Source organism: Accipiter gentilis, chromosome 2, assembly GCF_929443795.1.
Source record: "Accipiter gentilis chromosome 2, bAccGen1.1, whole genome shotgun sequence".
Lineage (NCBI taxonomy): Eukaryota > Metazoa > Chordata > Aves > Accipitriformes > Accipitridae > Astur > Astur gentilis.
The window spans coordinates 41946002-41967539 of NC_064881.1; the positions used below are offsets into that span (position 1 = coordinate 41946002).

Consider the following 21538-nt stretch of genomic DNA (forward strand, 5'->3'; position numbering starts at 1 on the left):
CCTTGCTGTGATGTGTGCCATGTGCTGCCTGAGCCAAGAGTTGTGGGGCTTTAGCGGCTATTTCTTGACAAGTGAAAGTTTTTTTGTTTGGTTGGTTGTTTGTTTTTTTTTTAGAAATTTAGAGCTTATTTCTACTGTGCAGCTATGCAAGAAGGACGCCCAGAATGTGCATGTGATTTTTATTTTGTTTTCCCCTTTGCAGTTCACCTGCAAAAGCGTTTGTGAGAACCTTGGTAATTTTACTTGGAAAAAATTGACACTCAGCTGACTAAAGGCAGGGTGCTGTGGTTCCCAGAGCAGAAAAATTTGCCAAGGGAAACAAGCAGTGTGAGAAATACTAAAGCAGGAAAACTTCTGTATTATTGCTGAAGTTTTTTAAGCACATGGAGTAAAGAAATCAAATGTCTTGATTCTGTCGTAGCCCATCTTCTTTCTGCTTTGGAGACATTTAACTGATATTGTCCCTATAATAACAATAAATCTGGAGAGACTATGTAATAATATATAAAAAAATAGTAATATAGGAAATGTATACAGCTGTACCCTGTCTAGGTGGCAGTGTCATGGAATGGTGGATAGCACAAAGGAGAAAGGGGACCAGACATTGATGTTAAGATGTTTGATCTTGACAAATGGGAAACGTTTACTAGAAGTTGTTTGAGCAAAGAATGCTTCTTATAACAGCCCTTCCTTTCCCAGAAAAAAATTCACTCTTTAAAAGCCTACCTGAAAAGAAATGAAGCTGAACATTCAAACAGAATAAACTATCTTTTTTTTGCATAAAATCAGATGGATACATCCAGGTTTTACCCATGTAGCTGAAGACAGTGTCTACAGATAATTTTTGTTTTCTGTCTGTGAGTCTCTTGTCCTCCCACCACATGGTGCTGGATAAAAACTCAACATAAAGAATTACTTGAATCCAGGGACTTTAATCCAGTCCAATGATGAGGATTCAGTGAGCTGCACAGACAAGTAATTAAACTAATTAGAATTAATGTTTTTATAATGTCTCTATTTCTCTCTTAAGAAATCTGTTGATCTTTATTTCTCTCTTATGAACATGCAAGTACCCACCCTAGGAGTGAACACACTACTGGTTAAAGGAGTTAATTTTGACAGGGTACATGACTAATCTTAGGAGCTTGCTGCCCCTGGAAGCCACCGATGGAGGGCATTGGACAAAGATTCAGCTCCCCTGTGGCTGTTGAGAACATCTGATGACATATCTGGCTGTATCTTGCATGGGTGGTTCATACATCTTCCTGCTTCGAAGACATCAGTTTGTATTTTTCCTTCCCAAAGGAGAGAGCGAGGCCCCAGGAGTGCACCCACTAGCGCCTTTTGGGTTTTGAGTGTGCACAGTCATAGGTCTGGGATTTTGGGTCCCTTTCTGGCCCTGAGCATCTGCAGCTCCGATGGAGAGCACCAGCAAAGGCACGTGTTCAGCAGGACCCTGAAGCAGATGCCTATGGCAGAAGCCCACACTACAAGAAAAAAACTTTTCCCAAACTGTACCAACTTCAGAAATGCAGCCCTTGCATGCCAATCGCAGTTGCCCACACACCCCATTTCATGTGCAAGCTGTGGGTTGCCAAACCTTTTTTCCGGAGGAGAAAGCAGTGGCTGGGAAGTGAAGAAAAACCTGGATTTTGTGCCCACCTCGGCACTGGTTCTCTCCCTCCTGCCCATTGCTTGCCCCATCCGCTCCAGTGTGTGCCCTCCTGGAAAGGGACCATCTGCTTCCTCGCCTGAGATTAAGGCCACTGTCTTGGGTGGGACAAGTACCATTGCTACAATATAGATATTGTTTCAGGGCATGAACCAATCTGTAAGGTGCTGGTTTTCGTCCTGAGTAGATTATTCTGTCATTTTTGCGAAGAGCAAAAAAGCTAAAGTCGGGCCTAATCCAGATTTTAGCAACTAAACTTAAGCCTGCATTTAAAAAAGGAAAAAAATTATGTATACAAGCCAGTGACTGCAGATGAGTACTTATAATAGAAAATTCACAGTACACGATGTTCAGCTTCCCCTTTTCTGGGAAGGGGTTGGCCACTTGCGTTCGTACAACGTGCAGCACAGAAAACCCACCATTTTTCCCTTGTCTTTGGCTTTGCAGCAGCCTGAATGAGACCATTTTAGTTCAAAAGAATAGCATGTGAGCAGTGTACTCTGAAATATGCCTATTGCATGGTACTGCCTGACAACCTATTCTGGTAAAGCCTATGGGGGGGGGTGGGGCGGGGGGGGGGGGGTGTCCAGAATATCTGTGTTTTCCAGAATAAGTTTCTTTATCTCTATGCAGTGGTCACATCACAGCTGGGCTGTTAAAGAGGCAGCTTTCATGTGGATTGGCTTAGGCATGAAGTTCTCCAGGGTTTTCTACCACCATTGGTGCCTTTTGAAACCTCGTTTCATCCTACCCTCAGCCCATCTCCACCAAAACCCCTCATTTTTGTTTTATCTGTGTATTTTTCCAGAGTCTCTCAGTGACTGTGCTGTAGGGGTGCAAGGCAGAGGCAGGATGTGCGCTAGGTTTTCTTCTGCCCCTGTTTCACAGATAAGTTGACATCCAGTTTCACAGGACATGTTGCTTGGGGGGGAGTCAAGAGTCCTGGAGGCAGTTTGGTTTGCTGAGCGCCTTTGAAAGGTGTGAGCCTCTGGTCCTTAAAAGAGAGAAAAATTATCAGTTGCTGCTTCTCTGTAGACAAAAATTCACGGCCACAGCACCCTGCTACAAACATCTATGTGGGGGTTTTTTTCCAATTAGAAATGTCTACACCGACATATGCGAATTGAAAATGTGTCACACTTTCAAATTTATTTTTTCACATGTCTGCAAAAATTACTGCTGTAATGATCTGTATACTTCCCCATTAATCGTGTTTTATTCAGCTTACAAAGAACTGCAGAAGTGTTGGAGCTCTAGGCTGCTCTGACTTAAATGCTGTTTTAAAAGCTCTGCTCTAGTTCACAAAACCTGCCTTTCTTTCTGTGGTTTTCTTTTGTAAATCATTACAGTCCCGATCCATCATGCAGGAATTATTTGCCCTGGTTTGCTTCTGCTTATTCTCCTGCATGTAATTAAGCAATGTTTTTAAGTGTTTTATCACAGTGGAGAGTAACAGCATTTTTTTGCTGTGCTAGCTGATGTGCTTTTTGATATTGCTGTAGCAGCTGCACGCTAAAAACAGTTGTAAGGAAGCAAAAACATCACCCTAGGCATGTTCCTTTTTTGCACCATGAAATGTGTATCTCACCTCTCATCCTTGGACTTGTAGGAGAATATTGCTACAACATTAATGAATGTGAGTTCAGCGTCTCTGATATGGAGCAGGATGATACTTCTGTTCTGTGCCCCATCTGTTTGCATTGCTGCAGCCTTCATGGGTGAAGAGTAGATGGTCGTGGGGGAGTTATGATGCTGTCAAGTAATATCAATTAATTTCTGCTCTGCTCTAAACTCTATGGCGTGACTTCTGGGCAGCCACGCAGGTTGGAGTCAAGTGTTAAAAGCAGAGATGCTCACAGGGACACGTGCTTTTGAGTCCTGGGGGAGCCAGGGACCCGTGAGCTTGGAAGGTTACGAGAGGGAGAGGACTATCATTGAAGTTAGCCAGAACTGAACAGGCCCACTGAGGTCCATCATGGTGTGGTTGGTGACATGTCCTGGAAGGGGTGGCAAATTCTTCAGCTCAGGAAAAAATAGTGGTGCAGGTGGTGTCTCTGCTTTAAAAGCAACGTGCAGTGTTTGCAAGGTGGTGGGCAGCAGGGCCTCGCTGGCATCCGAGGGCAGAATGCGGTATCCATGTTAAGGTTTGTTGAGATCCACTCACTGTGTGATAAAGTGGGATAGTATCCCAAAAAATCCCAGGGACTGAAAGACTTGTGTCCAACGAGCCTGTGCTAGTGAGCTCTGGTTGGTGCTGTGCCGTGCACCTCCTCTGTTACTCCTGCTGCATCCCCATGCTGGGGAAGTGGCATGGGAAAGCTATAAGTTGGAGTTTATACCTTTGTGATATTAATCATCGTGTTCAGAGATGGGGGAGGGTTGGTGGTGGTTTTTTGGGGGAGTGGGGAGGAGTTAAATTACAAGAGTGTAATTTGTTGTTGCTTGTCCTGTGTAGCAGAGAGGATGCTGTTCATGGAGACTGAACTTCTAAGCAGAAAAGCAGTAAAATGCTTGCACCCTCTTTAAACAACAGCTGGCCCTTGCAATTGAAACGCCCTATATTTCTGTACTTATTTGCAGGTATCCTCATGGTGATGGTTTTCCCGCTGTTCTTTTTCAGATGAGGCTAGGTGCTGGGAACTCTCTGCTAGCAAAGGGCAGAGCAAATGGTGCAGTGGGATAAAAAATAAGAAAGATTTTACACAAGTGCAGACAACTGCCGCCGAAGTGTTTTTCTTTCTGTTTTGTTTTGGTGTTTTTTTTAAAAAAAAAAAAAGCAAAGTGTATCTGTGAAAAGTAAAGATCCATTTGCACTGGGTGGGGGTTCAACATGTTTCAGCCTCGGCTGGAAGCAAGATGCAGCACAAAGTGGTGTTATGTCTGGTGCGCTTTTTCCTTTCTGCCGAAGTGAAGGTTTTCCCTGCTTTTTAATTTGACACCCCTTCAAATTTGGTTGTCTTTGGACAGCCTTTTTCAGACTCACTGTGGTAGGTTGACCTTGGCTGGGCACTAGATGCCCATGAAAGCTGCTCTATCATTCCCCCTCCTCAGCTGGACAGGGGAGAGAAAATATGACAAAAGGCTTGTGGGTTAAGATAAGGACAATTAATAAAATGAAAGCAAAGGGCATGCGTGCGAAAGCAAAGGAAAACAAATGATATTATTTTCTACCTCCCATCAGCAGGCAATGTCTGGCCACTTCCTGGGAAGCAGGGCTTCAGTACAGGCAGTGGTTGCTCCGGAAGACGAAAATGTCCCCCTTCCATCTCCCTTTACTCAGCTTTTATAGCTGAGCTGACATCATATGGTATGGAATATCTGTTTGGTTAGTTTAGGTCAGCTGTGTCCCCTCCCAAGATCTTGCCCATCGCCAGCCTGCCATTGAGGGGGGCAAAAATGTTGGAGAGGGAGCCTTGATGCTGTGGGAGAACTGCTCAGCAGTAGCCAAAACACTGGTGTGTTATCAACAACTTTCTAGCTACCAATGCAGAACACAGTGCTATGAGAGCTGCTATGGGGAGAATTAACTCCAACTCACTCATGTTTTGGGGTATGAGAGAAGACAGACAGCATCTCACCCTGTCTTTCCCTTGCTCCACCACTTCCCCAGCCACAGCTCATAGGGTTTTGGCCAATGCTTTGTGTGACCAGGCAGTGTCCCAGCTGCTAGGGAAAATTCCCACTCTGCCACCACCTCAGAGGAGCCCATGTGGGAACTACAGAAAAGGAGTTCAGTCTCTACCCCAAATACTTGCTTTTTTTTTTAGGAGTGGGGGGTGTAAAACTAGCTATGGGCACAAAGGAAAGATGGGAGATAGTGAAAAGATTTCAATGTTTGGCAAGAGAAAGCTTTTTGGTTTATTTTTTCCATCCCTTCGCTTCAACTTAGAAGATAACTTGGTTATCTTTTGCTGCTGGAAGCTGGCATTGCTACACAGGCAAACATTTTCCAGTGCCAGCCAGGCCTAAAAGCATGGTTTATTTTCCCTGTGTGGTTCTCTGCAGTTTCTTCAGACCACGTAGGAAATCTGGTGTTTCCTCAGCCACATACACAGTCACCAAATTGGGTCCCACTTTGTTCTCACGTCAGGTGTTCTGGAGCTATTTTAACAGTGGTTTGAAAGATCAGAGGACTGTGGCTGGGTTATTTTGTTAATTAAACAAATTTAAACAAATTTCAGAAATTAAAACCAGACTAGGGCCTCACTCATAACTGCTGTGCTGCACTTTTGGGGGATATAGGTTTAAAAGAACACGTTGCTTCTGACCTGTATGCTCCTATCCTTGATGGCTTTGCTGAAGCAAAGCAGATTGAAAGCTCTTGTTCCTGCACATGGGCTCTCTGTGGTTTGGTGTGGACCTCGTTCATGACAGCAGCTGTCTGCTCGGAGCAAAGCGCTTTTGTTTTTCACCTGGTTGCTTTTTGCTGCTTCGTGCATGTGGTCATTTAAAAAAAAAAAAAAATCAAAAAATTAGATCATTTTATTTTTTGCAACCCCTCGCAGTATGGCAAGACAAGCAGGAGATGTGGCAAGTGAGCTGGAGGGATGGGGGCTGCCTTCCCTCCCCGTGTCTGGGGGGACTGGCTGCTCACGGGGCAGCCAGCAGCAGTACCCCTGCACCCCACGCCTGTGGGCACCCCACAGTGGCAGCAGCCCGAAAAGGAGGTCAGTTGTTCCAGGGTCCTGTCCGTAAACAAAAAGAGTGAACCAGGCCAGCTTTAGGGATAGAGGCTGACCTGTCTGTGGTGCAGACCTGTTCATCAAGCATCGGGTGTCAGTTTTTCCCATCAGAGGGATGTGTGTGCCATGGATGTGGCTCAGGTGATGAAGTGCAGCTCAGGTTCCCAGCAGGATGCACTGGTTGCTAAGCCTTGGCTGTTGCTGAGGGTATCTTCTTTTCTACCCGCCCCCCCCCCCCCCCAAAAAAAAAAATTTTGGTAGTCATCACTAGGTGGAGGAACAGCCATCTGCAGGTGAAATCCAGAGGTTTGTGGGGTCAGGTTTGTGTTTTCCCCTGCCTGCTGAGCTCCAGCGGAGCAACAGCCTGGAAGAGCTACCTTGTTCCTGAATCAGAGGAGCTGAAGCGGCATCGTTTAGCAGTTTTGTCAGGAGTAACACTGCATACTTAAAGCTGTCCGCTGGGGCTTTGATGTTCCGGCGAGAGGCTTGCGTTTGAAAGCTGTGAGATGCTCCTGGTGCTCTCTCTGACATCTTTCGGTGAGACGTGGTAGCCCCTGCAAACGTACGTCATGCAGCTCCCAGAGATATGCCATGGGGGGGTCTGTCCTCCTTGGCAACTGTGTATTGATTTATCCCAAACGACATCCTTACCGAGGTCCTGGAGGGGCTGTGGCTTGGAGGTCCCAATAAACTCTCCTTGGTCGTGCAGGTGTTGGGCCTCATTTCCTCCCTCTCTTTCAGGATGTAGGTTGAAGGAACAAAGACGGTCTCTGGCTGGTTGTGAGCCCCCCAAACTGCACATCTTGGACTGAAACTCATTTGGTTTTGTTACTGACCTCCAATAAGAAGCATTTGACTTGGGCTTGATTTTTGTGGTGGATAGTGATTCTCATGTGACAGAAAAACTATTGGAAGTGTAGAGTTAGCAAACCAGCCATTAGACCTGCAGAAAACCACTCTGTGGAATAGAAGATGGAAGAGAAGCAACAATCTGTACAACTTTCTAGGAAAACTGTAGTAGACAAAATTTTTCATCTGTCTAACCATTTATATATGTTTTGGAGGGACCTTGGCCCTTCCTCCATATCAGAGCATCCTTGCTTGGGGCTGATCCTCATGAGAGGTGGGAGCTCAGCGCAGCAACTCAATGCAGCAGAGAGCTCGCTGAGCTTCCAGAGACTGGGGAATTCAAAACATTTAGTCTGACTTTTAAGAAACCTTTGATTGATTCAAGTTGTAACCTAGATGTTTCTTATTCCCCACTCTTTCTCTTCCATCCCATTCCTTTATCTTTTTGTTCTTAGCTCTTTCTTCCTTTGTGGGGGCAGATATTCAGTGAAATATAAATAAGCCTTGCTCTGTCTTTGATGTCTTTTGAATTTTCTTCCTTTTGCTGATGTTGCCACGTGAATTTTGCAGAAGGTCATACATCAGAAAAGGAGCAGACCATTAGGTGCAGCTGTGTGGCCTGGGAGGGAGAGTGAGCTGTAAAGGAGCATTCTGAGAGCCATGGCTCCATCCTCATCTCCACCGCTCTGTCCAGGGCACTGCCTTGCACATCCCTTCCCTTGTCCATGAAAGTCAACGTCACGAGTATGGTGGGATCTGCAAGGCAGAGTGAGGTGGCCTGATCACCCTCACCCTGTTTCCAGCAGCAGCCAGGCTTACAGAGCCCATTCTGCCCCCTTCTCTCACCTTTTGGCCTGCCTCAGCCAAATTGGGTATAAGGGAAGAGGCTTCAAAGATAATTAATTTTCTGCAAGCGTCATCAAAAATGGGTGGCTAGGAAGGTGGGTGTTTGGGCAGTAACACATTTGTCTCTAGCTTATGATCCTGTCTGCAGTAGGATGCAGCAAGCCACAGATCACAGCCAAAATACTCTGCAGGAGGATGATTGTGAGGGGAAGTAGAAGGGAATTTTGAAGGAATATGTGGGAATAATAGAGAACATTCAGTGTAATCCAGTTTAAAAGTCAGTCAGCACAAATCTGTAGAAAACCAGGCATCGTTTCTTCCACTGTTTGTCTGCTTGTTCATTACTAAAAGGGTGAAGGAAAAAAGGAAACAAAAGAGGAGACATTGGCTCAGATGTGCTAATGCTTTGGGGAATAATGATGACAATGTTGGTGATGCTAGGTTAGAGGGAAATGGCACTGTGTCATCCTGACCGAGGCAGAGCCATAAGCCTGCAGGCAGCCCCTTCCCTGTTTCACAGAGCTGAGCAAAGATGCTCCATTTCTCAGGGAAGCACCTGGAGCTTAAATGCACCCTTGAAATTCAAGCTGACGTTCCAGTGCTTCACTGAATCAAAGCAACTGTGCAGGAGCATCCCTGGCCTCTGTTGGAGCTGGGAGGTGTGGAGGTGGTGGTGGCTGTGAACGCAGAGCACCGCGTGGTTGTGTTGGGGCATCTGCAATATAACTAATAGCGTCTCTGTACAGCATCTTCTCTGTGGTGCATTTAGCATTTCACAGCTTGCATTTTGCAAGGGCCTTATCTGCGAAGGTGGTTCATGGAGAATTCACTTATGAAGTGCTTCGTGTATGGAGAATTGCTTCATGCTGGGTTTTGAGTACATGGACCTGGAACCTGCCATCCCTGCTCTTTATCCCCAGCTGGAGCTGCTTCCTCTGACAGTATATAATTTTGAGTTTCCATATATACAGGAGTGGTATGATCTGTGACAGGCAGAGTAGCAGAAATATGCTCTAGAGACCTGCAAAGTATTCATCAGCTGCGAACAGAACTGAGAAGTTAGCGGTTGCTTTTACGGTGACTATTTCTGGCTCTCGTGCCAATGCAGAAGCAGGAGGCGCAGGTTCAGGGACAGCACTGAGGTGGTTATAAACTGTCTCCTGGTGCTGGATGCGTCCAGATGTAACAGCAGTGGGATTTTATCTCGTTTGATCTTCATGTCTACTTAGTACTGGATGCAGCTTACCATTTACAGGCTTCACAATGAGAAAAGCTGCATTTGATTAGACATGAGATTATAGAATGGTTTGGGCTGGAAGAGACCTTTAAAGATCATCTAGTCCATCCTGCACATCTTTCATTAGATCTCTAGTTCAGATTCTCCATTTAATACACTTCTACAAAAATCAATGCAGGTCTTACCCGCTCTACAAATCTCCACTTTCTATCCTCCAGTCTGTAAACCCCAGTGCCTTCTCCATCCCATCCCAAGGAGTCCTTGGTTGTAAAAGATGAGTTTTCCATCAGGACTGGAAGTATTATGAATCCAGAGCCCATCTGACCACAAAAAGTAGTAAATTGGAGTCAAGGATTGATTAGAAAAAGCATCTTGTCAAATAGGAGAGTGAAATTTTTTTATTTTTTTTTTCCCCAATTAATGAAACTGTTTTGACAACTAAATTCCCCTCCTTCCCTCCACCCACTCCTGATGAGTGTGGGTAGATCCTAAAACAGCTGGTGTAGTTTTTCTTTGTGGTTGTTCTGACTGATGTTGACTTCAGATCCTTTTAAAAATATGTTTTACAGAATTCTTGCATTTGGGAACTTCCAAAAATGCTTGGACATATGAATTATGCTTAAAAATGGATTTTTTTTAATTCTGTAGGGAGTGATGTGCACAAATCAGGGCTTGATGAAAATATCAGAAGGGTCACAGGAAGGAACCCTGTTTAATAGGTATATAAGGGCTTCTGTAACCTTTGCTAGCTACCTCTGTCAATATTGAGTGAAAAGTGGTGGTTTAAGGAACGTTTTGTTCTGGAAGAGACTTGATAAGCCTCCACAGATCTGCTGCAGTTTCTTTGAACCCACCTCTCGTCAAGACACAGACCTTTTGAAAGTGTTGATTTGCATTAACTCTTCTTTTTGCCTTTGCTTTTACAACCAAGGCAAGCCCTATAGCTTTATTTAGAAATCACCCATCGTTAGTAACCACAATCATTTAGTAGACATATTTACAAGGTAAGTGACAGTGGGAAGTAATTAAGTTTAATATAAATCGCAGTCAATTTCAAATCTGCAGGCTTCAAAATAATAATTAATAGAAACTGCAGCTTCTATAAAAAGATGCAGTATTTATAGCAGTATCTTCTTTCTTTTCCAGCTAAATACATTGAGTCTAGTGGAGATTAAAATCCCCTGTCTGTTCATCTTACTTGTTTCAAAGCCATTTTCTTCCTGTAGGCACATTTCACTGCGAAGTACCCACTGCTTTTATTCTTTGTGGGGAGATTTTTTTACTCTTAAGTTGATGATGGAGAGGAGGAAGAGTACTTTCCATTGTCCGAAATGGCCTTGTGAATGCACACATCTTGAGCTGGGGCTTTCTGCTAAATCTGTGTTTTATAGATCAGTGCCTAACGATGTGTGCTTTGTTTCACAGGTGTCATGCAGCTGACAGGTCTACTGGCGGAGCTGATGGTCACAGCTGGGGTGGAAGTTCTTCATTAAACAAAACAGAGTAAAATAATCAAGGAAGGTTGGAGTTGTTTGCAAGATCTATTGAGTTGATTGCTAACCCTGTCAAAAAAAGTCATCATTTGGGACGACAGCCCAGTGCCAGCAGCTGCCATGGCTAGCAAAAGAAAGTCAACAACTCCTTGTATGGTGCGAACTTCTGAAGTCATGGAGCAGGAAGGTGCCGAGGGTGTAGAGGCTCCTAAAGAGAAGGGGACTGGCGTACCACAGCAGGACTCTAAAAAAAACTGGCCTTCAGAAAGCTCAGTCAAAGACTGCGAAGTGGTTGAGGCAAAGCCCCCAGCTGAAAATCAGTCTAAGAAACCCCAGGGTGGTTATGAGTGTAAATACTGCCCTTACTCAACACAAAACTTAAATGAATTTACAGAGCATGTTGACACTCAGCATCCAAATGTCATTCTCAACCCCCTCTATGTTTGTGCTGAATGCAACTTCACTACCAAAAAATACGATTCCTTATCTGACCACAACACAAAATACCACCCGGGAGAGACTAACTTTAAACTGAAATTAATTAAACGCAATAATCAGACTGTTTTAGAGCAGTCCATTGAGACCACGGCTCATGATGCCACTGTAACAAGCGGTGGGCTAGAAAATGCAGAGTGTGATGATTCCCTTCATGGGGGAATTAGCGCAAGTAAAACACCAATGATGAAAGTGGGAAAGCCTAAAGGGGAAACCAAGAAGGGTCCCAAAAAGCCAGAAGAGGGAGTTACGGAAAACCATGTGGATGGTGCTCTCCCCCGCATCATAACTGAAGCCACTGAAGCTATTGCTTGTATAAATGGAGACCTTCTCCATGATGTGTTAGCCCATGTTATGCCCTCTGTACAGCTGCCACCAAATATTAACCTTGTCCCCAAGGTCCCGGTACCTCTGAACAGTACCAAATACAACTCTGCACTGGATACTAATGCAACCATGATCAACTCCTTTAATAAATTTCCTTACCCGACACAAGCAGAGTTGTCGTGGTTGACGGCAGCATCAAAACATCCAGAAGAACAAATCCGAATCTGGTTTGCTACTCAACGTTTGAAGCATGGTATAAGTTGGTCTCCTGAAGAAGTGGAGGAGGCAAGAAAGAAGATGTTCAATGGTACTATCCAGGCAGTTCCCCAAACCATCACCGTCCTGCCAGCTCCTTTGACAACTGCAAAAATGCCCCAGCCCATCATCCAGACAGCTTTGCCTTGTCAGATACTGGGCCAGACTGGTCTGGTTTTGACTCCGGTGTCAAATGGTTCAACTGTTTCCTGTTCACCAATTACGCTTGCTGTTGCCCCGAACCAGGGGCAAAAGAGGACGATACAGACCTTATCAAGTGCCCCAGAGGCCAAGCGTCCTCACGTAGTTCAGGTGCCTGAGATTCCTGCCAAGTTGAATGCTGTACCACTGACACCAGCCAGTGAGCGAAAAAAAACAAAGGAGCAGATAGCAGAGCTGAAGGCCAGTTTCATGGCAAGCCAGTTTCCCGACGATGCAGAAGTCTACCGGCTGATAGAGGCGACGGGTCTCTCCAGGAGCGAGATCAAGAAGTGGTTCAGTGACCACAGGTACAGAAGTCAAAGGGGCATTGTGCACATCCCTGGTGATGCTTTAGGGAAAGATCAAATAGCACCTTCAGCTGGTCGACATGGACGTTCATTTCACCCATACACAGATTTTACTCTCCAGAGATTCAAAGAGAAAACCCAAGAGCAGCTTAGGGCCCTTGAGGAGAGTTTCCTAAGATGCTCTTTTCCTACCCAAGGAGAATTGGACAGGCTTCGAGTAGAGACTAAACTGAGTAGGAGGGAGATAGATTCGTGGTTCTCTGAGCGGAGAAAGATAAGGGACAACATGGAGAAAGCTGTCTTGGACTCAATGGGATCATACAGAAAAATTAAAGAACAAGGAACTCCCAATGGTGCAATAAGCCAGGCAGAACTGCTGAGTAGCTCTCAGCTCCCTGGTGCTTTATCTGGGTCCTCCACCACGTTTAAGAAAACCCAAGAGCAGATTCATCTACTGAAAAGCACATTTGCAAGGACCCAGTGGCCATCACCCCAAGAGTATGACCAGCTAGCATCTCAGACTGGGCTCACAAGAACTGAAATAGTTCGCTGGTTCAAGGAAAACCGGTCTTCACTAAGATCAGGGTCACTTAAATGGATTGACCAGTACCAGCAGCAGTATGTTGTTGATGGTCATAACGAGCAAAGCCAGAAAAAGGGATCAAAACACATCGAGAGTCCAAAGAATGGTAACGAGGTGTCTCGGCAGCATTACCAGGAGCATAAAAAACTGAATGAAGAGAATGCGGGCAAACTAGTGGTGAGAGCAAAAAGAGACTGCGAACCACTTAAAGACTCTTTGTTGGGGAATCAGGCGGAGGGTACAGACAGGTTGGAGTGCAACAGCCACGGCAGTGAGGAGAACGAGGAGCCGGCAGAGGTCAATTGGGTGGAGGTGACAGTGGGTGAGGATGACGCTGCATCGGACTGTACGGACAGCTGGAGCCAAACAGCACCCGAAGGCCAGGCAGAGCTGGCGGACTTTGACTCTGAGAGTATATCTGGAGACAATTCCCACGTATAGACAGGTAATGCTGATGGTGCCCTGTTTCTCTGAGCCTGCCTCTGTCTGGTGTGCTTCCAGCATCCTGTAGCCCCTCTTCAGTATAAATCCCTGGAGCCCATGCCTGCCGGATCCTTGTGCCTGCTGGAAGCCTGAACAAAAGAGAGACCCATCCTGCTTGTAAATTAAAGCAACTGCATGGTAGGGGAGGGGTTAGTGCTGTTTGCCTCGTTTCTTGTCTCCTTGTGAGTCAAGTCCTGGATAAGGGAGATATTTTATCTTTATTCTTTTTTTTGGTCATAAGTGATTAAACCTTGAACTTTCTGCCTTTAAATGACCTATGTAACCTCTGCAGCGCCTGATGTAAAACATAGCAGCTGAGCCATGCAAAGAAATAGTAAGTAATACTAGTTGCTAATATCCCCCTTGCTAACAGATCATTGATCTCCTGTGAATAGAGGCTGTGCCTGGTTTTGCACCTTGGGTCCTTCCTTTGCAGCATCCTGCCCTGCTCAGAATAAAAGGTCACTGGGGGAAGGGCCCAGGACAGAGATGCTTCTTTATGCAACAGCAAGTAAAAAAAAAAAAAAAAAAAAAAAAAAGTCGTGGGGACTGAAGTGGCTCATGCAAATGTGCTGTCTTCCTCTTGCAGGTGAGAACTGTCTCCACCTTGCTTTGTTCTGCTTTCTCACTCTAGAGGTTTAGGAAATGCCCCAGACTAAGCTGTGTGGGTGTTTTAGCAGATCTTCACAGGATCTTGAATTTAAAAGCAAGCTGCAGGGCCTTTCTTTAAGGGGGTTTTATACGATCTTTCACAATCTGAAAGGACGTGTTATTTGGAGACCTGAAGCCTCACAGATCACAGTTGCACAGGTATAAATCTGGAGCGAGCACTGTCAGCATTTCTTGACTTGCATGTTCAATTGAGTTCACTGGAGCCTGTAACATTTTGTGTTCAGTATAACAGAAGCTGTGTCTCTCGAATTGGAGTCTCCTTAAGCTAGAACTTACTCCACAGAAAGCTCAGCACCCTGCATTAACAACCACAGTGAGAGAACATCTATTTTAGAAAGAGTTAGTAGTTTTCTGGTGTCTAGTAAGTATAAGATACTTGAGCATTTCTTTAAAAAAAATAAATTTAAAAAGTCAAAGAAAAAAAAGGAAATACAAAAGCCAGGACTGATAGAAGTCTCTCCACACTTGCACTGAAGACTTCTACTATTGCAACTCGCAGTACTTGAATTGAACTAATATCTGTTGCAGAGGTGCATTTTTTTCTTAGCAAGCCCTGCTGGGTAGCCTAGAGCCCTCCACTTCCTCCTTGCGCAGTGCTTGTCCAAAAGTCTCCTGGATGTTTTCTCTGCATTGAAAAGGGAAGCCCTGCAGTGGTTTTATTTTGGACTATGAATTGTGTCGGCTAATTTTGAGAAATGTTATCACAGCGTCTGTATCACAAAGTATCTTAAAACTCCAGGCTGCAATGCAAGGCAGTGTCCTGTGTTATGCTTGCAGAAGTTGGTAATTAGGGATGTGAGGGGCAGGCTGTGTTACCTGTGTGGCAAAGGCAGAGATTAAAGGAGGCAGGACGTGGGAACATCAGCTGGAGGCACGCTGGGGTGCCACTGTTGTGCAGCCACATAAGAAAGGAGAGACAGGATCTGATTTGCCTTTTAAAATCAAATGTGCAATGAATAAATGCATTGTGGGATTTTTTTTTTTTCCAGGGTTGTTATTCCAGACCATTTCCCCCTTCCAGCTATAAACATTCATACTGAGTAGAGGGAGCAGGCCAGGGGCTAGGAAGGAATGGGGAGGAGGGCAGGAGAGGGGGGTTGCCTGAAACCACTATTTCTTACAAACCTCTTGTGCCATGAAACTAAGCTCTGCAACAGTCGTCTTCCAACAGCATAAGCTTGGTGTCTGCATTTTTGTGCTTGCGAGCAGCATAGGGTACTTTGGGATGAACCTCCTGCCTTTGTGCTGTGGCACAGACCATAAAGCTCCAGGGCTGTGAAGGTGCTCGAGTGTTAACAGAGAGGAATTTTAATAAGAACTTTGATCTCAGCTAAACTTTTGCTGGGTTGTCCTTTTGATGAGGAGCTTTCCAGTGGCTGGTTGTAAAATACACCTACTGAGAAGAGATGCACTGGAGCAGGGCTTCCGCTGTGAAGACGATGCAGTAAGATCAGAGGACCATTTTGTCCTCTGTTCTTTGCCCATTTCTCAGCATGCTGGCCTGGGGACTTGACAAAAGCCCAAAGTCTTTTTCTCTTTCATTTTCCTTTATTCTCCCTGCAAGTCTCAGCCTAGAAACGCAAGCGCCTGCTCTCTGGTACCCGCATGGAGGCATTGTCACAGACGTTGTGACACAACAGCTGGAAGCTTTATACCCCACACTGATGGGACCTGTGGAAAAATCCCAGCTACTGGCTCCTGTGTCCTTCAGGATTAACTTTCACTCTTACCTTTGTGAAGCCTGTCTTACATAACTTAGTTAAAACTTTGGTGTTAAATTAACAAGGCATTTTCTTAGGTGCCATCCAGGGTATGACTCAAAAGCAAAGACTGTAAGACCTGATGGAGAGATTGTTTCTGCCTGTTGTCATATAAAAGCCTGATTTTTCCTAACGTTACGCCCCTCGGTACCTTAGAGGGGTTGTGTGACTGACTTAGCTGCAGGTAAGAGGTGGACTGAAGAGCTGACAACGGACTTCTCTTGACTCTCACACAGCCACAGTCATTATGTGAAACTTTCACTGTTGAACCCTACATCAGGCAAAAACATGCTCCTTTGATATTCATGGCATTGCTGTTTTCTCGGCTTGATGGACGTAGTTTAAATTGAACATTTTTCAGTGATCGATCTCCGTACTCCTGTTGTTGGCTGAATTTGTGTGCGACCTCTGTAAAACCTGGGCTCTTCCAGACCATCTTGGTCACTCTCTGCTCTGGTGTGTAGTTTTAGGAGTTTCTGAAGCTATTAGGGAGTATTTGTATTACAGTGTAGACAGACCTTATGCTTTAGAAAATTGAGTTTTTCAAAACTGATATGTGTTCAGCAGATTCTGCTGCTGCAGCTAGTGGGAGTTTCACAAGCACCCAGCCTTGGCAAGAGGAGGATTCACACCAGGCTCTGAAATATTATCCCTGGACTAAGAAAAGGCTCTGTTACTAAGTCCATATCTGAAGCTTTTGGCCAAATTTGATTTATTTCACAGAGCGGGTTAGGTTTCCTAAACGGTGAGGCTGGGAGATCAGTCCCCATAGGATACTGTGACCTTCAAGATGTTGAGTGGCTGCTGTAGGGTGCACTAAAGCCATCACTGAAAATGCTCTAGATGCTACGTAATGAAGAGTCGCATCCCTCTTGTAACGAGGCTCAACTGCTCTATCAAGAAAGTGCTTTAGCTCACTTTCCATCAGTAGAGATATTCCTACCTTTGAATGGCATGGGTCAAAATTAGGTCTGTTGTCCCCACAAGCCTGACAAACAGAAACTTGTTCTAAATTAAATCAGCAAATTGCAGCTCAGACATGAGAGCGGGACCAGAGCATGCCAAAGTCGTTGGCAGCTACCTCTGGCTCTCTTCATAGCGTTGTCTCTCCGCGGGGTTTTCCCAAGATCAGTACTTCCTCAGCCCGGAGCTTTTGGGTTTTTTCTCAGAAGCTTACTTTTTTTCACCACCACAGTCTCCACTGTAAACTTTCTTTTTTAGAGTTACCTCGTGACCTCCATTTTAAGCCCAAACCCTGCAAAATGTAGGTACCAAGTCCATGGCTCACAGGGGGAGTGAGATAGGTGGACACCCCAGAATATGCGTGCCCTGGTTCTTGATGGCTGTGACCACTGCTCTGTGGAGATGTGCCAAAGGAAAACCCTGTCTGGGAGTTGCACACCAGAGGAAAAACAAAAAGTCTGAAGGAAGTCACCCCTTGCTTCCACTGCATGCATTGTACTGGGCATCAGAGGTGGTCTGGGGTCCCCTTGGTATCTCCAACCCCTTTTGCATCGCTGTGGGAGCTGAGATCACTCAGTTGCTGGTGGCCCAGTGAATTCCTCGGTGTCTGAAACTGGTAAAAGTGAACACTACTGGGGTTTCCCTCTGTTTCTGTCCAAGTTCTTATTTTTGTTGTGGTTTAGGGTTTCATCCATAAAGCTAGCTATAGTGCCTGTTACTGGTGTTGGGCTCCAAGGCACCATCCTGAAGTCAGCGTGGGATTGACCAGTGGTTTTTGCAAAATTCGCATCACCCTAAAGCATTTCAGGGAGTGAGGCTGAAGTAAAGAGGACTTGCTGTTTTCCCTGAAACCACTGAGGTGTGTCAGAGACCCAAGCTGTAATGCAATGAAGGACTTCAGAGGGGGGAGCAAAACCCAGTGCAGCAATTAAAACTTTCCAATGAGTTAGGAGGAGCTGGGGGCTGTTTGAGGAAAGGTGCAAGGATGGGGAGGACTTTTGCCTTTGGTGTTGGTGCAAGCCTGTGTCCTTTTACTGGGCTTGACCGTATTGCTTTCTGCGTTGCAGATGCCAGACAGAGCTCACTGCTTTTGCGGGAAGTGATAGACCTTTCATGAAAGGTGTGAAAAAACAGGTTAACTCAGGTTTCGGTAAACCTCACTGCTGCAGGATGCGTGAGGAGGATGGTGCAGGGAAGCCACCTCATGCTGCTGCGTGCAGCTCCAGCCTGAGCGGGTGCTTGCGCTTCTTGCACCTTTATGCCTTAATGGGGAAAAACATGCTGAACATAATCCCTGTCATAGAGCCCTTGCTCTCTGCTGGGAACTGGGGATATGTATAGGTGGGTGAGTATTTGAAGGTTGATTTTTGGGGGGTTAGTTTTTAATCACTGGTGCGTGGCGCAGCCTTTATGTAGGTGCAGGACTTGTAGCAGAGCCAGGGAGCTGCTCTGCAGAGCACAGGCATGTGCAGTTTTTTCCATCGTCTTGCAGTTTGTATAATTATTTTCTAAAATCATGCAAAAAAATTATTTAATGAGAGGATTTAACGGGGAAGAAAGACCTGAAGTTGTCTTGCCTTTAGCACTATCTGGCCTGTGGTCGCAAAGTAGCTGCCCCCAACATGTGCACATCATCTTTGAGCCAGCCTGAGGATCTGCTTGAGGTGTACAGCAGTGAGTGATCAGCAGAGTCAAGGCTGGGCTGTACATCCCTGTTAGAAATCTGTACGGGATTATTAGCTGGGTGTTACATATAGCAAAAATCTGGCACCCTACCGCAGCATGAGGCTGTGATGGGGATAGGCTTCAGGGTATGGTTAATACAAAATACAGTGCTACTGCATGTGCAGGGATGTAAACTGGATGCTGTGTTAGTTGACAGCTCAAATAGTTGTTCATAGTGCCTTCAAAAATAATATTCTGCTTTTATAATTTTTGCAGGGGTACTCCTCAGCTGCACTGTCCTGACATTGAAGGGGAAATGCTGTCTGAAAATAGAAGAAAACTATTTTCCTGCCTGGGGTGAGAGAGCGTGTTGCGACTTCAAGTCTCAAACCGCGCTTGCAGAGGCACAGCGAGAAATACTCTCGTGGAGCATCATCATGGGATCGTTTATAGTGCCAAAGTCCTACTACTGCATTGAAAAAAGAAAGAAAGAAAGAGAAAAGGGTCCTTGTACATAGGTTTCTCCTTAGCTTCTCTCCTACCCACTTTCCTGCCCAGCCTCTTCCTGTACTGGAACAGATTTGTACAATGTGGAAATTTTGTTAACTTTTTAATAGGTGCAAGTTATTCTTGCATATAATGCCATTGCAAAATTTGGGGGTTGGTTCGGGGGAGGGAAGTGTCTTTTGTGGGGGAGGGAGAGGAGATTTTTTTTCTGAAGCATTTTAAGACAGATTTGCAATCTTGTGGAGTCTTGTTGGTGCGGATCAACATCTGAGCCCAGATCCCCACCCCAGTTTACATTTCAGCCCACTTAAACACATTATGGGGTTGGGGAGGGTCGTTCTGGAGTGGTTGGGGTTTGTTTTTTTTCTTGTTGTTTTGACTTTTTGTTTTATTTTATGGCCACCTGCTACTGATTGAAGTATTTAAATCTTTGCTTTTCCATGCTCTTACAAGGCAAGTCTTCTCCAGCTCCTGTACTTCACTTTTTACAAGCCAGCCCCAGCTGTGGGTCTCTGAAGATTTGGCTAGAATGCCTTTTTTGGGTTTCTTTTTTAGCACTTTTTGTTTAAGCATGCAGGGAGCGAGGAAATTAAGATGCTTCGTCATCTGAACTTGTTTGTGTTTTTCTGGCTGGTACAACGATGGACACCATAACGAACAGTCTGCCCTCCAGCTTTAGATGTTGTAGCGCAGAACAGAAATTTCTGATTAACCCTTGCCACTAAATTTTTAGATCAATCCTAGGTTCTCGAGTGCACTTTTTTTCAAATACTGCTAATTTGGATTTGTGTGAGAGTGTCTGTCCATGCACGTGTGAGGAGGAGAGCGGGAGCATGGGTGTGTAGGTGAGCGGGTGCAAGAGCCGTCCGGTGCGTTCCTCTGATGAGCTGGGTTTGGAAAATTTACCCACCTTTCAGTACGCTGCACAAATAGGATGCTAGGGAGTTTGAATAAATCCAACTTTTCTAACTTGTTGCTCATTTGTTGTAACTCAATAAAACAAAGGCTAAACATTTTGGTAACCTTTTTCTCGTCTCCTTTTTTTTCTTTTTTTTTTTTTTTTTAATCATTTTATTTTATTCCATTTAAAATCACGTACTCAGCCCCTACCAGCTCTCCTTGGTGCACAACAGCTCAGTGTCTTTAGAGCTGTGATTGGAGTTTTAACTGGTTTTGCAGTAATCAGCTTGGCAAACACTAACCAGATTAAAGTGAACTGGGTGAACTACTGATGTTTATTTCCCTCGTGTTCGATGGCACTTCCCTGTGCAAGGGGGTTGGATAGCGCCTGGGCATGGGGACGTGGGGGGCACCTTTATTTTGGTTGCAGTCACAACCTGAATGAATGAATGAAAGAAACTATCTCCATGACTCACCCATACAGAGTTATTTTTATTAATTATCAGCACAGCATTTAAGTGTCAAGGGAGGTCTGCAGTGGGCGGCAGCAAGCACTCGGCGACTTTCCTTACAATAAAGTTGTCCAGTTCAGTGCTGAAGAGGAGTGACTGGATAGGGCAGCGCTTGCACTTGCTGTATTTCCATGTCACGGGCCAACAGCAAGAGGTGGGGAAGCAACCTCGGCTCTCCCACAAGCAAACGCAGTCTGACAGCGTGCATGTGTCCCATCGCATGTGGTGCTGTGCGTAGTACTCCTGCATGTGTGGAGGCGGATGCCTGTGCAGTCACGTCCGTGCCCCCCACGTGGGTTGTCAAATCGATGGATGCAAGCATCGGGTAGCCAAAAAGAAAATGCCTCTGAGGATGCTCCTCCAGGACTCCAAAGTTGTAACTGAAACTAATTGCCACTTCTGTCTGCTTTGCTTACATAAGAGGATGCTAATATTTTAATTGCCCATGTGCGCAGTTTTTAACAGCCACTTGGTGGCTTAATATTCCGGTTTGCATCTCTCCTGTCGGATGTGCGCGTGTGTCTGGAGCGCTGACCTACTTTGTTTAAACAGCAGCGCTCCCTGGGAGCTCGGCAGAAGGTTTAGGAAGAACAAGACTCACCTGGGTTTTCTGTATTTGTACAGCCCCAGACATGGTGGGATTAGGGGCCAGGACTGGGGTGCTTTAAGATCTCTGTAATTCAAATAAAACCATAGCAGCGGTCCTGGAGTCTGTCATCACAGAGATAATAAAGCTGAAGCTCTCCCACGGCAAACAAATGGGCTTGCAAAAGACTGGCGCGGCCTTTGCCGGTGTCAGCAGAATGGCAGCGGCGGGTAGATTTGGGCAGGCAGGTTGTGGTGTGGTACCAGACCTTCAGACACCAGGTTTCGTCAAGGAAAGCCAAACCGGTGGCCCCTTTTCTTCAGCTTAAAGCAACCCAGGTCCCCACAAAGATTGCTTCAGTGTGGCTGCCGGAACAGGTTCACAAACTGGGCATTGCAAGCAGGCTTTGTTTTTAATTAATACCGACGCAGTGACTGCGTTTCTAGGGGAGTCCAGGCGGCGAGGCACAATCGGGACATTGTTTGTATGCAGCGGCCATTAGGGACAGCCTTGGCCGTGGGGGTTTCGTTGCACATGGATGA

The 21538-nt window shown here is 45.5% G+C and overlaps 1 protein-coding gene across 4 annotated transcripts in view; it reads left to right on the forward strand.

Annotated features, from left to right (window-relative positions):
* The window catches only part of ZHX2 (zinc fingers and homeoboxes 2), a 79944-nt gene extending 59940 nt beyond the window's left edge, over positions 1-20004 (forward strand). For all 4 annotated transcript variants that reach the window (XM_049824713.1, XM_049824704.1, XM_049824681.1 and 1 more), the window contains 2 exons: positions 10712-13393; positions 18768-20004. In XM_049824713.1, the coding sequence (XP_049680670.1) occupies positions 10900-13389 (2490 nt within the window). In that variant the 5' untranslated portion in view covers positions 10712-10899 and the 3' untranslated portion in view covers positions 13390-13393; positions 18768-20004. The remainder of the gene's footprint in view (positions 1-10711; positions 13394-18767) is intronic.
* Positions 20005-21538: the final 1534 nt, after the last annotated feature.